This window comes from Emydura macquarii, unplaced genomic scaffold, assembly GCF_026122565.2.
Source record: "Emydura macquarii macquarii isolate MOO-44397 ecotype Brisbane River unplaced genomic scaffold, CSIRO-AGI_Emac_v2 contig_2897, whole genome shotgun sequence".
Taxonomy (NCBI): domain Eukaryota; kingdom Metazoa; phylum Chordata; order Testudines; family Chelidae; genus Emydura; species Emydura macquarii.
In genome coordinates this window covers 15,021,438-15,035,561 of record NW_027133034.1, presented here as the reverse complement: position 1 = coordinate 15,035,561, position 14,124 = coordinate 15,021,438, and the positions used below count along the sequence as shown (strand labels likewise).

General features: G+C 38.0%; 1 protein-coding gene across 3 annotated transcripts in view; it reads right to left on the bottom strand.

Moving 5' to 3' along the window:
- Window positions 1-982: 982 nt before the first annotated feature.
- The window catches only part of SPIN1 (spindlin 1), a 92,374-nt gene continuing 79,232 nt past the window's right edge, over window positions 983-14,124 (bottom strand). For all 3 annotated transcript variants that reach the window (XM_067568594.1, XM_067568597.1, XM_067568595.1), the window contains 3 exons: window positions 13,434-13,687; window positions 11,937-12,170; window positions 983-4,689 (listed from right to left, as the gene is read on the bottom strand). In XM_067568594.1, coding sequence (XP_067424695.1) covers window positions 4,490-4,689; window positions 11,937-12,170; window positions 13,434-13,687 — 688 coding nt within the window. In that variant the 3' untranslated portion in view covers window positions 983-4,489. The remainder of the gene's footprint in view (window positions 4,690-11,936; window positions 12,171-13,433; window positions 13,688-14,124) is intronic.

Genomic DNA, 14,124 nt, shown 5'->3' with positions numbered 1-14,124 from the left:
TTACTTAAAGTAACTTTCACTCAGACTTGTTTCTCATGCAGCATAATCCAGTCAATAGAACACAGGACTGGGAGTCAGGAGATTTGGGTTCTATTCCCAGTGCTGCAGCTGATTTGCTCTGTGACCACAGCCTGGCCACTTAATTAAGATTTTCTCAGCTTGGTACCAAAAGTTCATCCTTTTGAGAAATCAAGTCACATATTTGGATACCCAAAGCAGTGAGTACCCAATACCTTTAACTGACTTCAATGGGAGTTCCCGTGCGCTCAGCACATTTGAAAGACAGACCATTTATTTTAGATGTTTAAAGATGGCTTTAGGAGCTTACCTTTAGGCATCCCTATTTTTTTTTAAAATGCGTGTTTTCACATATATAGTGGGAATAATACTTACCCATCTTCATAAAGCTCTGAGGTGAAACATATTATCCCTATAACTGAAGCAGTTTCAAATCTCCAATTTTAATGTCCCCCCCCTTTTTTTTTTTTGGTGAATCAAATAAAAATCCAAGTTTTATTTTATTTAAATTATAAATGTTGATTCAAAGCAGGCATGGAAGTAAATATCTGCATATTGACAAATGCTTCTGGAGTTTACAATTTCTGAACCACTGCTTTTAAGAGTACAAACTATAATGTACACTGAAAATACATTAATTTACAGGCTTGTTCACATGTGCGCAGAATTCCCTTACATAAATTATTTTTGTTGCTTTTTGATAAAGTAAATTTAAGCTTTGCCTCAATCAAATTTCATCTACTTTAAACGCCATCTTATCAACATTCATACCTACTTGGCAAAAGAGCATAAAGATTTGTTTTAACAAGCAACGATATTTCAAATGGCAATTATACCAACATAAATGGCTCAATGTTAAAATAATAAGTCCTTTTTTAATTATAAAACTGAAGAAACTGCTTCTTCACAGTTTTAGAACACATCACTACATTTTGCTCATGAGAACAAAATTTACAGTCATAAGTTGCACATAAAGGGTTTATTTTAAATGTTTTAAGGATAGAGTTACATCATAATTATAAAAATTACTTACAGAATTAAGTAACAGATTTAAAGTGTTTATACTTCTAAATGCAGAGAACAGGGAACTGTCTACATTGTTCAAAATAAAATAAAAATAATGAAACCAAGCTCTAAAGATGAAGTCATTACCTAATTTTAAAATGTGAACACGAAGACCTCTGAACTATACACATACCAAGAACCATCCAAATTGCACTAATGATGTAAAATACAAAAAGCACAGCATTTTCAAGGAACCAGAAACTGTTTTAGCTATAATTCTTCTTCCCTGAATTGATTGTAATTGCTTCTGTCCTCAGAGAAACCTTCAGTTTTAAAATGAATCAATTTAAGGCGGCTTTTAGGTATTGCAATTTATGAAGTTTAAAAGGGTTTTCCCCAATGTATTTAGGTCTTTATGTATTCTACTCCAGCTTAATTTAGGGTTTGGCACGCAAAAGAAAAAAAAGAAAAAGTGTAGTGTTTTAGGTTCAACTGTGATTAATACTGAACAGAATACATGGTCCCTTCAAATGCTGTATGACACATACAACTGGAAAATTACCTTCCGTTGGCACTATGCTCGCCTCACCGGTGCATTTAGTCCTACTAACAACCATTAAAACAGCACAATAAGCAAATTCACAAAAACTGAACACAAAATAAAACAAAACAAAAAACAAAAAACCTAAACATTTTAACATGCAACTTTAGTTTGTTACATTGAACATTCTACCTTCTAAGCATGCAAAAAAGGATGGTCTGCATTTAAATTTTTTTATTCTTTTTAAAATTTTACATGGCAGCCTGACATCATACACACACGCACACGCACACACACAATATACAACAACACTACAGCAGGTAAATGAGAAAGGCCAATAACTTTTATACACAGATCCTGGCTTGTGCTGTCACAAGCCTCATGATAATTTTGGAAAGTAATGTTGAACCCCTAAAACAAGGAACCAACATTTAGTTACCAGGGTAACGCAAGCACTGCATGCAGATCTGAAACATGAGCCTAAAACAAAGCCCAAAGCAGAAGGGCAGGGAGCAGAACTAGTCTCAAACCTCAAAAAAGGCGGTTTAAGCTGCCAAAAAAAAAATAAAAAAATAAAAAGGGGAAAAAAAACAAGAGACAATGGGGGACACTTAAAAAGCCATAAAAGTTTACAGATTATACTCTGGCAGATTATGTGGTATATTAAATTGACTTGCAGAAAACCCACAAATGCAAGCCTTTAATGGTAAAAATGTTTCAGTAGACCTAAACCTCAAATATTTCAAAACAAACCTTGTATTCCTCAGATGTATAGCCCCAAATTCACTGTACTACGTTATGCACGTATCCTGTGTATAATCAATACACTCACTCATTCTTGTGCCACAAATATTAACTTGGGCTCATGGAGCCAGGCTCAGCTTTGAGATTTACATGCAGGACTCTTAAGAGTCAATAGAAAACACATAACAGATCTGCAGGATGAAAACACTGTGTTGCAAATCTGCTCACTTTGTTCAAAAACACAAGTAACATTAATGATTCAGGTACTTAGTACTTAAGGACTGCATTGAGAAGCTATTCACTGAAAGACAATAGCCTGCCTTTGGTTGCCCATGATGAAATACTGGACATAATGCAATAGTAGCAATGGACAAAGAATTAAGGTACTGTATTTATACGGTGAGTATTTGTTATCATTCAACAGCATAATGAGGCACAAGCCTTAAGGCTAAAATATTAAATTAGGCAAAAAATGGATAGAAAGGGGCTTAAACCACTGAATCTTCAATGTCAAGAACATCCATAGTAGAGATCTGAGGCCCAGATGACCTGATTACCAGCACCTCTTTTTTTTAAGCCTTCTAACTGTATATGGTTGGGTATCTGGGTAATCCTCCCCTCAACGGTGATAACTGGCTTCACATACTAGACTTCTGTGAAGCAGTGCTTTTAAACTTGCAAAGCTCTACCTTATGTGACATGACAATTTTGTTGCTGAATTGACCATTTTTGCAATTGATTACTTTTAAAAACTGCCATAGTTAAAAAACTACCTTGGTTTACAACTACCTTGGCAAGACCAAAAACTGTGAAAGGATTCTGCTGCTGTGGGCTGCTATTTACATCCACAATCTAATGCAGATGACTGAACCACTGAGGCTGCCTATAGCTTTCATTAGTTAGTACACCACTGGCATGCAGAACTCTAGTGTTCATTGTATGAAATTCACATAACAGCATACCTCAAAGCGAGTACAACGTACACCACAAAAGGCGACAACAGGTTTAAGCCGTAGATGATTTGTCTGGACACTTGCAGAAAGAAGAGCTAAGAACGATGTTTTCTTGGGCCAAAAAAAATTTAAAAATTAAAAAAAATAAAATAAAAGGAATGAAGCAGACTGAGCAGAAGGCAATAAATGCTTCTCCTTCTCTAAAATAAGTCTTTAATTTAGGAGGACTGTTCTTTCAGGAGGTTTTTGTCTTTACATGTAACAGATAATCTACTGTTAGGCTTTTAAGTCCACACTCAAGGTTGCTAGTTCTGATAATAAATGAGAGACTACTGATTGCCAATGTGTAGTCTAAAGATCTTTCTGAAGTAACATATAATATTATGACTGTTGTGGCACCAAGCACTTGGGTTTATTAAGAAGTGTGTATAACAAAAATACAACATTTAGAATTGAAGGCAGCCTTGTCGTGCGCAGTTTTACTGTTTCCTACAAACCTGTAAATATGGGCCATTAACCTGCATTTTCTAATGAACAGTTGATATAGATGATTAAACCTTTTATAGTTTAAAGTCTTTTCACTGAAAGATGCAAGTCAAACACTTGATGTTGTACTGTCTTATGACTACTAAGATGCACAAATATTCCCATGTACTGCTATTTCTTAAAAAGCTACTTTGAAATAAGGTGTAGAAACACAGTAGACTGATGTTACTTGGGTTAGGCACTCCTTAACACTGGCACAAACCATTTAATTTTTTTGAAATCACCTCAGCCCCAACCCTGAAAACAAGGACTGCCAGTAGCCAAGAAATTAAATTTAATGTTACATAAGAAGGCAATATCGAAAATATCAAACTACACTTGCATGTGGCAGTTGAACAGGCGAGTGCGAGGTTGAAGAAAAAGTTAGTCTATGAAAAAAATTTTAGATTAATGATTACAATACTAGATCAACTTTACACAGCTTGAATTTGCAGCTGTTTACTTTAACTCCCTCTCCCCAAAAATAGTGACTTCCTTTAAGAAAAGGAGTTCCCTTACACAAAATGTGTCATGTTCACACAAATTTGTTTGTATTATTCAGAACAGAACAGTTTTGCTGGCAGAGATTGTGGGTTCGCAGGGACATTTAAGCTTTCATTAAACTGGAAAGCAGTCAAGTCTTTGTGTCTACAAATTTTACATTTAATAGTTCCACAAGTTTGGCAAAAGTTCACGATGACGTCTAGGATGTTTTCACCAAATCGTAGACATAAATATGGAAATCATCATCAAACTTGATGAAATAGACAGAAGGTTTGGCTTCAACTTGATGAATGACCATGCCAGTCCTTTTTGAGCCATCTTCTTTGGCATATTCCACTTGTTTGCCTACCAGGCTGTCCACAACTTCACCTGGTTCCCGTTCTGCTGGAGGCGAATCATCTGCAACACAAAAATATGATGTGCTTCGTTAGGAGTTTAGGGATTTTCAGTTCACATAACAACTGGAAAGATGTCTTCAAAACGTATAAAAATATCACAATTGAGTGGTGGGGTTTAAAAGAAAAATTACAAATTTTGAGAAGAACATTTTATAAGGTGTAGTCTATTCAGATAAACAATTCACCAATTCCACAGTTTACAATTACAGTAAAAAAAAAAAAAAAAAAAAGAAGTTAAGTAACACTGCAACCAGAATTTTAAGAAACTGAAATCCTATACTAGCTTCATAAACTTACTACATCTATTAACTCCTACTCAGTCACAAAGCAAAGTAACAAATGAGGAAGTTTTTCAAGATGTGTGGTCCCTATCCGTATTTCACTGTGGGTTACTCGTGCACAGAATGCTCCTGGAGCCAGAGAATTTGAAGGAAGTGTCTGTTGGTCAGTGCATGTGCCATGGCTCACCTTGTGCCTCTGACTGAAGGGATAAAGGATGGGGCGGACTGATTACCTTTTCAGTTCCTTTTCTACCACAAATCAGATAAAATTTGAATCAGAGAGGAATGAGGGTGGGTAGTGGAATACAGATAGGGACCACACATTTTGAAGAACCTCCAGTTACAAGTCACTTCCTTCCTAGTCAAGTGATGGTCCCTATTGTAGCCCACTGTGCGTGATCAACAAGCAATATCTAAACAGGAGGAGGTTGTCAGAATGTGGATGGTAGTGCTGAGCAAAGTACCAATGTCCCAAAAGAGGCATCAGCAGAAGAGTCCTGTCCAGGGCATAATGCCTTGCCAATGTGTGAATGGAACTCCACATGGCTGATTTACAAATATTCAGGAGGGTACTCCCCTGAAGAGATGCTACAGTTGTTGCTTACGCTCTGGTGGAAGGAGCTTTTAGCCCTAGGGGGAAGAGATAGGGTTTTGAGAGCTGACAGTAGAATGCAGCCAGATATCCATTTGGAGAATCTCTAGGTGGAGATGGCCTACCCTCTGATTCTTGCTGCTACAGAGACAAAATAGTCACAGGGATTTCCTGATTGGTTTTGTTTTCTGCAGGTAGAAAAGTAAGGCTTGTCAAACATCGAAGGAGTGGAATTTTTGTTCTTTTGAGGAAGCATGTGGTTTCGGGAAGAACACAGGTAAGTGGATGGTTCTAAGTAGGCGGGAAGGTTCTTACTAAGCCTTCCTGGAATCTACTGGTCAGTGGGTATGCAAAACCTGAGCAGCCTTGAGAAGGTAAGTGGTATGCAATGATTGCTGCCAAGTGCACTAGTAAGGAACTGATAAATAAATCTGATATCTTCAAAGATAAGGACATAGCCTAAGATGAAAGAAATGTCCATAGACTCTAGTGGAACATCTATGTTCTGTACAGGATGAGAAATGTTTCCATTTAGGTAAGCAATATTTTCCAGTAGCCTCCTTTCTGTTCTGATCAAGTAAAAACCAGGGCATCACCCTGGGAGTGGTGATGCATTTACTGTTTGCTTGAGAGGCAAATAGATTCCTACTTGAGGTTCCCCCATAGTCTCAAAACGGTGCGGAGTACTGCATCATGAAGCTCCCACTCATGGTTGATTGCAAAATGTCTGCTGAAGGAGTCTGCAAGCATATTCTGCTTCCCTGGGAGGTCGGCTGCTGACTGGGTGATGTCTGTGGATGAGCCAGTTCCAGAGGCTGACTGCCTCCGCAGACGAAGGAGGTGGATCTCGCTCTCCTTGCTTATTGATGTAGAAGACAGTCGTGTTTTCTGACATATAAGGACATGGTGAGCATCGATGAATAGAAAAAGGACTCACATGCCTTCGATACTGCCTGGAGTTCTAGGATATTGACGTAAATCCTGGCCTCTCAAGACCCCCGAATGGTGTGCTGGGATCAGGAGGTGTTGATTTTAGTATTTCGTGGCTCTCAAGCTCTTGTCAAAAATAACATGAGCCAGAGGCTGAGACTGAAATGCTGAGACTATTGTGGAGGATGTAGGGAAATGAGACTTCTGAACCCTCTGCCTCTTATGTAGTGGTTTTATTGGGCCTTTGATGGAAGAACTGTTGAGCTGTGTATCTCGATTTGGCCAATGGACAATGCAACTTCCCCTTGGGGGAGTGTGTCTATCCTCAGCAATCAGAGGGTAGCCTTGGAGTCCTTCAAGGTATGTAGGGATTCATTCATCTTCTGGTTGAAGATATATGATTCATCGAAGGGGAGGTCCTCGATGGTATTCTGGACCTCCCTAAGGAATCCTAATGCATGGAGTCATGACTCCCTGCCCATGACAACAGTAGCAGCCATAACTCTAAAGGAGGTCTCAGTGGCATCAACTGCAGATTGGAGGGTGGTTCTGGCTATGAGTTTGCCTTCATCTATCAGAACTTGGAAATGAGCTCTGTCCTAGGATGGAAAGCTGTCAGTAAACTTTACAAACTTGCCATAGTTCAGGAAATCATATTTAGCCAGCAATGCCTGGTAACTGGCTATGCTGAACTGGAGGCTGGATGAAGAGAAGAACTTTCTTCCCAGTAGATCCAGGTGTTTACCCTCCTCTTCCGTAGCAGCAGATGTGGGATGTTCCTGTCTGGTTTTTTCAGAGGCAGCATGAACCAAACACGAAATGGGAGCTGGGTCAGACAAGAAAATTTCTGCACCCTTAGCTAGCACATAACACTTCTCCGCCCCTTTTAGAGGTAAGAGCAGAGGTGTATCACCCTGTCCTAGCTGGCTCCAGTACAGCTTCGTTGACAGGGAGAGCTATTTTGTTGCGTGCAGAGACGTGCAAGATGTCCAAGAGTTTTTGCTGGGAGTCCTGGATTGCTTCAAAGGGAATATGAAGCTCTCCAGGGATTCTGCAGAGAAGGTCCTGGAACTGCCTGAAGTCATCAGGGGAGTGGGTAGAGAGGAGAAGTATGGAGGGAGGGGAGAAATAAGATGTAGAAGTCATCGCTTCATCTGGGCATGGTGATGGCAGTCTTACTGGTTCTGGCAAAATCGGCGTGTAGTATTCTTCCTCCTCTGTTCGATTCAGAGGTAGATGGGAGCATTCCCTTAGAGGGGAGGTAAGAGGTCACTCCTTACCAGATCAGATAGACTCTGCAGGGTGGTACTGGTCCGAAGGCCCCTAATATAGCCAGCAGGAGGGGTCAGTAAGTGGCAGAAGGAGAGCCAGGGTGAATGCACAGACCAACGGACATTACTTTCAAATTCTCTGGCTCCAGGTACATAGTGGGCATGTGTAACCCACAATAGAATACAATAGGGACCAATCACTCAAAGGTGGTGGTAAAATTATCCTAAAGAAATGTCAAGTGATCTGAATTATAGTTCCAAAAAATTATTCTGAGAACTGAAATATTTGTATAAAGAGTTCACTTATCAATAACTCTGGTTCTATAAAATATAATGCACTTGCATTTCCACATACTTGTGAGCTGACTTTTTAATCTACACGAGCATTGCCTACTGGGGCCATGTGAAGGCATCCTTATGGATACGGATAGAAATGTTTAGATTGGAAATTATAGAAGGAGTTCATTTTCTCAACCTCTTCCAGTTTATTCATTAATTCAATGAATCTGCAAAAGAGCTCTAAAGAAGTGGAAAAGGAGGATAGGAAAGGCAAATGTCTCACGGTAATATATTCATTTGAGAATTGCCACAGCAAACCCCAATTTGTAGGGGATTAACTTGGTATAGTTCACACTATGAAAACAATTGAGAAGCCCAAACATTGTAAACCAAGCTATCTAACTTTCCACTACAAACGATTAGTGATACAAATGTGTACAAAAACGCCATCCATTTTGAAAGTCTGAATGGATACAATCACCTTTTCCTTGTGGAATACAGTAAAGAAAGGCCAGCCATAAAAGCCTACAGGTGAGTTACTCTCTTTGCAGGTGTAATAGAAAAGAAAAAGATTGTCTTATGGACAGGTGGTAAAGCACTCTTCCAAAGGTTTTAATGGAAGCTCTATCAATTTAAGTGCTATGTTTCAAGCCCACACAGAAAATCTTATCAGCTTTAAAATCATACTTGAAAATTATGTTCCAAACATCCTTCGAACACTGAACTTCTGTACTCAAGAGCACAATTCAGGCTACTAGTTGAAAGATTCCCAGATCTAGAGAAGACTGACTGTTTCTGATATAGTGTCTGGAAAAACAGTGACAAGTACCAGAGGCACCAGCATCAAGGCAAGGAGGTCAGAGTACCAAAACTAATGAACCTAGTCTAACTTCAAAAAGCATGTACGCCTTGTCCCCTCATCTTTGTGATGTGAGGGGGGGAAAGAAAGAGACACACAAAACAATGGCCCAAGTCCAATAAAAAGCTATCTGTCAGAGAGCTTGGATCCTTTCCTGCCCTTAAACAGAAAAAGAACCAGGGACATTTTATATTGCTTTTGGTAGAACACAAATCAATTGATTCATGACCCCATTTCTGAAACAGAGCTTGTATCATTGACTTCCTTAGGAAGAGGTAAAACAACTATTGCTTCTATCATCTGTGATTCATTCTGCTTGCAAACCAGTTTCTTTGTACTGCCAGATGGAGAAGTTGGACTGATCTGATAATTAGCACATCACTCCAAAGAGCCATTAAGTCACAACATAGGCTGTGCCCATGAGTATCTCCTGGTTGTTCAGGTGCAATGACACTATTGTGATACTGTCCTGCTAATAACTGCACCACTCTTAGATATCTGCATAAAGAGAGACTTAAGAACCCAATGAATGGCTTCCAGCTCTAACGTTTATGGAAAGCTTCACCCATCAAAAACTCCAACAAACAAATGAAAAACCCATTCTAAAGCCAAAGCATCTATCACAATCCATTGCCTAGATAGAAGGCTAAAGGGGTCCACTCTTGAAAACTTAAATTTTTTTAAAGGAATTTTCCTGTTTGTTTTCTATATTTGCAATTCAATCTTTTCTACTCGGGAAGACATTGTGAATGCATAAAGATCTAATAATAATAATAAAACGGCACAGAAACCAAGTAATCAAAACTTAATTCACTGAGCGTGGGGGTATGATAGGATTTTTATTCAGACTATTTAAAACTCTGGTTTTTGTTTTTTTCTGTTAACATGGATTTACCCACATTTGGGAGAAAAGCTCTTTCTTAAAGATTCAGCACTCTCCTTCAGTTAATGGAAGAGAAATCTTTCAGTACCCAATCTGATACTCCTTCCCCTCACCAAATCCACAGAGCAGCCAAGGGGGAGAAAAGGAAAAAAAATCAGACTATTAGTTTCACTGCGGATCATTTTAGCAGAAACGCTGAACTTATATTAATGTGTTTAATAATCATTGTTGGATGCAGTGGTAAATATGCTACAGTGAAGTGAGGGAGACCACCTCTTTCCCCTCAAAGTTTATACAAAGTAAACTCTATTGCTGGCCAAGAGGGAGACAAGAGATGCAAACCCTCTTTTCCCTAGTACCAAAAACTTCAACTGCCTCCTGGATAAAAAGAATAAATATATAAAAACGTCAAAGACACACAATCCCTTCTTTCCCCACCAACCCACACCCCTCTACCTTCCCAGATTTAAAAAAAACATTTGTCAAAACCTCCAGCCTCCCCCTGAATAACTTCTATAACCAGTATTGTCAATACCAAATCTGCAACACACAAAGCTCAAAGTTTGGGGGCAGTGTAAAGTGAAATTTATCAAGAAGGAATAATATTAAGACATGGGTAATTTTTCATGACCTATCATTCAAGTCTTTAAACATCTCTGTAAGAGTTCTACTCTATTTTATTTTTTTAGCACACCAAGTTGCAAAACAAACTGGTTGTTACAGAGCTGAAAATGAAATTTAGGAAAAAAAAAACTCCACAATGTGTGTGTTCATTTCATTGTATGTTATATTGTTTGAATGGCACATGTGCCCGCACATATCATTTTCCCTCACCATCTTGCTCAAAATCAGAAATTGGAAATTTAAGCCCTGCTCGATTGCCTCAGAAACACATTTACCAAAAAATAGCCTTTAAGGGTTATCACCCAAAATTCCCAAGTCCTGGTATGATCATTTAAGAAAATCAGTAGTTAATTTGGTGACAGTGATTCTAGTTTGTGCAAAATCCTTTAAAAGAAATTCCAAATGCCTTTGTTACGCTTGCTGTATGTCTGGTTCAGATACATGGACTGTCCAGGACTTCAAGTGTTTTCCTACCTGCATAGTTTCATTTTAAAATGAATGCTTTTGTTTCCCCCCTCCCCCACACACCTATTTTGTTTTAAAGTTGATTTAGTGTTCATGAATTCATCTTGTTTCACTCTAGCTCTTATCTGTTATATATTTATCTATTGCATTAGTAGAAGCATTGCCAGCAGATCAAGGGAAGTGATTTTTCCCCTCTATTCAGCATTGGGGAGACCACATTTGGAGTACTGTGTCCAGTTTTGGGCCCACCACTACAGAAAGGATGTGGACAAATTGGAGAGAGTCCAGCGGAGGGCAACAACGATTAGGGGGGTGGAGCACCTGATTTATGAGGAGAGGTTGAGGGAACGAGGCTTGTTTAGCCTACAGCAGAGAAGAATGAGGGGGGGAGTTGATAGCGGCCTTTAACTATCTGAAAGGGGGGGTCCAGGGAGGATGGAACTATGCTGTTCTCAGTAGTAGTAGATAACAGAACTAGGAACAACGGTCTCAAGTTGCAGTGGGGCAAGTCTAGGTTGGATATTAGGAAAAAGTTTTTCACTAGGAGGGTGCTGAAGCACTGGAATGGGTTACCTAGGGAGGTGGTGGAATCTCCATCCTTAAAGGTTTTTAAGGTGTGGCTTGACAAAGTCCTGTCTGGGATGATGTAGTTGGGGTTGGTCCTGTGTTGAGAAAGGGGTTGGACTAGATGACCTCCTGAGGTCCCTTCCAACCCTAATCTTCTATGATTCCATGATTTAGTTAAAAGATAAAATAAAAGGAATAAGAAGCCTAACTTTGCTTTCCTATCAAAATTGTGCTATGACTAAACCACTATTTTAGAGGGAGAGTACCTATACAAATGTAAAGAGTAGATGGTGTTAGTATAAACTATTATAATAACTTTTTTATCTTTGTTTCAAACTGCTATAATTTAGGCGTCATCCTTAATATTAAGACTATATGAATCTTCTGCAGTTCGTCAGCTCTTTCATTTCAGTAAACAAAAAGTTAAACCCAACGTCTAATAAAAAGTGAGCTGCTATTTTGTAGTTTAGATGAAAAAAACATATTGGAGTACTTACTGGAATCAGGCATAATGCGGAGATCACCTTCTTTATAGTCATCTAAGAGCTGATACATGTACAAGACAGGATCTTTCTCATAGGTAATATAAAACCATGTGTTCATAATAGGAGCTCGAGCCAAGACCATCCCCCTCCACTCATCTTTTGAGCCATCCTCTGTTTCAAACATATGTTCCACAGCTTTGCCAATCATTGTGTCTGCCAAGTGGGCATCGCTGATTCGAGATGAAGCTGAAATACATATACATTATTTCATAAAATTCAGGACCACTCAGAAGTTGCATACTACCTCTTCCACAGAAATCATTAAAAGGCCTTTATTCAAATTTTTGTGAATAAAATTGACAAAAAAATTAACTGATGGATATTTTTATTCTCTGGGTATATTCAAATTATAAAGATGCAGAATTCTAGCCATGGTTATTAAATAAGGGCTTGTCTACAATGGCAGTTATTCTAGAACAGCTATTCCTGATTAAATTCCATGTGTCCTTAGTTCATGGAGCTAATCAGGAGATTAATCCACTTTAAACTCACATCACATTGTATTCCAGATTAATTTTTGTGTGTAGACAAGCCTAACTCATACTGCACTTGCAGCACAGAAAAGTACTTCAAAAGATACATTACCACACAGGTCATATGGAAAAAGTATAATTAGAAACACAAAGGAAAACTGATTGTGGGTTACAGAGCAGATGCCACATCTTTTTTATTAAAAAATAAAAATATAGCAAAAGATAGGGGGTGTGATCATAAATAGCCTTTAGAGTTTCCTATCGTCACTGAATTTTTTCTTCTTAAAACACTGCTAACTCTTTGCAGCCAATAAAAAAGCTGATCCTGTTTGAGAGCCAGTGACAACTTGCATGAATTCTGAACTTTAGTAAGTGTTTCAAACATCCCATAGGATTTAAAATTCAGACTGCGCTATTGAAAACAAACTCATTATTAATTCAATTATTTTATTTTTTTAAAACTTTCACTTTATTTTTTTATTACTTCTCAGGAATTGCATATGAGAAAAACTTAATACATAGAATATGCCATACAGCAAAGAAAATTCTCATGAAATTGAGCTTTAAAATGTGAACTCTCACTCAGCATAAACAAATTAACATTTAACAGAAATATCAACCTAAGCACTAAACAATCTTGTTAGAGATAAATCTTTGATGTGAATAAGGTAGATTATTATATAATATATAAGCATGCCAACTAGATGACAATTTACAGTACTGAACTTCTATAGCATTCAGTGTCTCAATGCCAAAATCTCAAGTAACATTAACAGAAGCATTTACTGATCTACAATGTGATATAAAAATAAGTGATTTCATTTGAGAGAGTAAATTCCCTCCTCACTCCAAAATAAGAAGAACATTTACTAATGAAAGTTCACAGACTTGACAAAGTGCAATGGAGAAGCTCCATCCAGCATCCTGGCCACAGCATACAATATATATGTGTATATGCATCAAAAAAAGCACTTACCAACTCTGTCTGGGAGGACTTCAAGTGCTGACACTCTTTCATCTTTGTGCAGTTCTAGTCCATAGACACAATCAAATCCATCATATTTAATAAGATACAGAGAAGGATTTACAGGAACCTGATCAAGAACTGTCCCCTTCCATTGTGTTACAGGTCCACTCCCTTCTTTCCATCCATGCTGTATTCTGCACCCTACAATATTTCTTCGGGGCTGAGAAATGGGTTTGCTTGGTCCCACATTGTTTCGATGCTTTCTGTATATTAGATATAAACAGGTTTAAGCTAGTGTGGAGAAGAAATGTTTTTAAAATTCTATTTATAACCCAAGGTAATTCAATGTTTTATTTTAATACACAAGTATTCAATATTTTCAATTTAATACACCTTTATGTTTATTTAACAGTGTTGGACAAGTTCTAATGTATCTTGTACTACAGTGCATTTTATTCTTAATAGGCCAGATCACTGTACTAATTGCCTTATACTACAATGCTGAAAGAAAGAAAAAACTACTATAGCACCAGGATCACTTGCTATGCTGCAAAATAATTTGAAATGAGCTGAGTTGGTCAAAGTTTCTGATCTACAGTTTTTCAGAAAAAAAGCAGTTTTATCAAAATAAAAGTGTTTTGTAGGAACATATCAATTTTAACAAAATTGACAGGAAAAGATCCAAAAGCTGCATTTAATA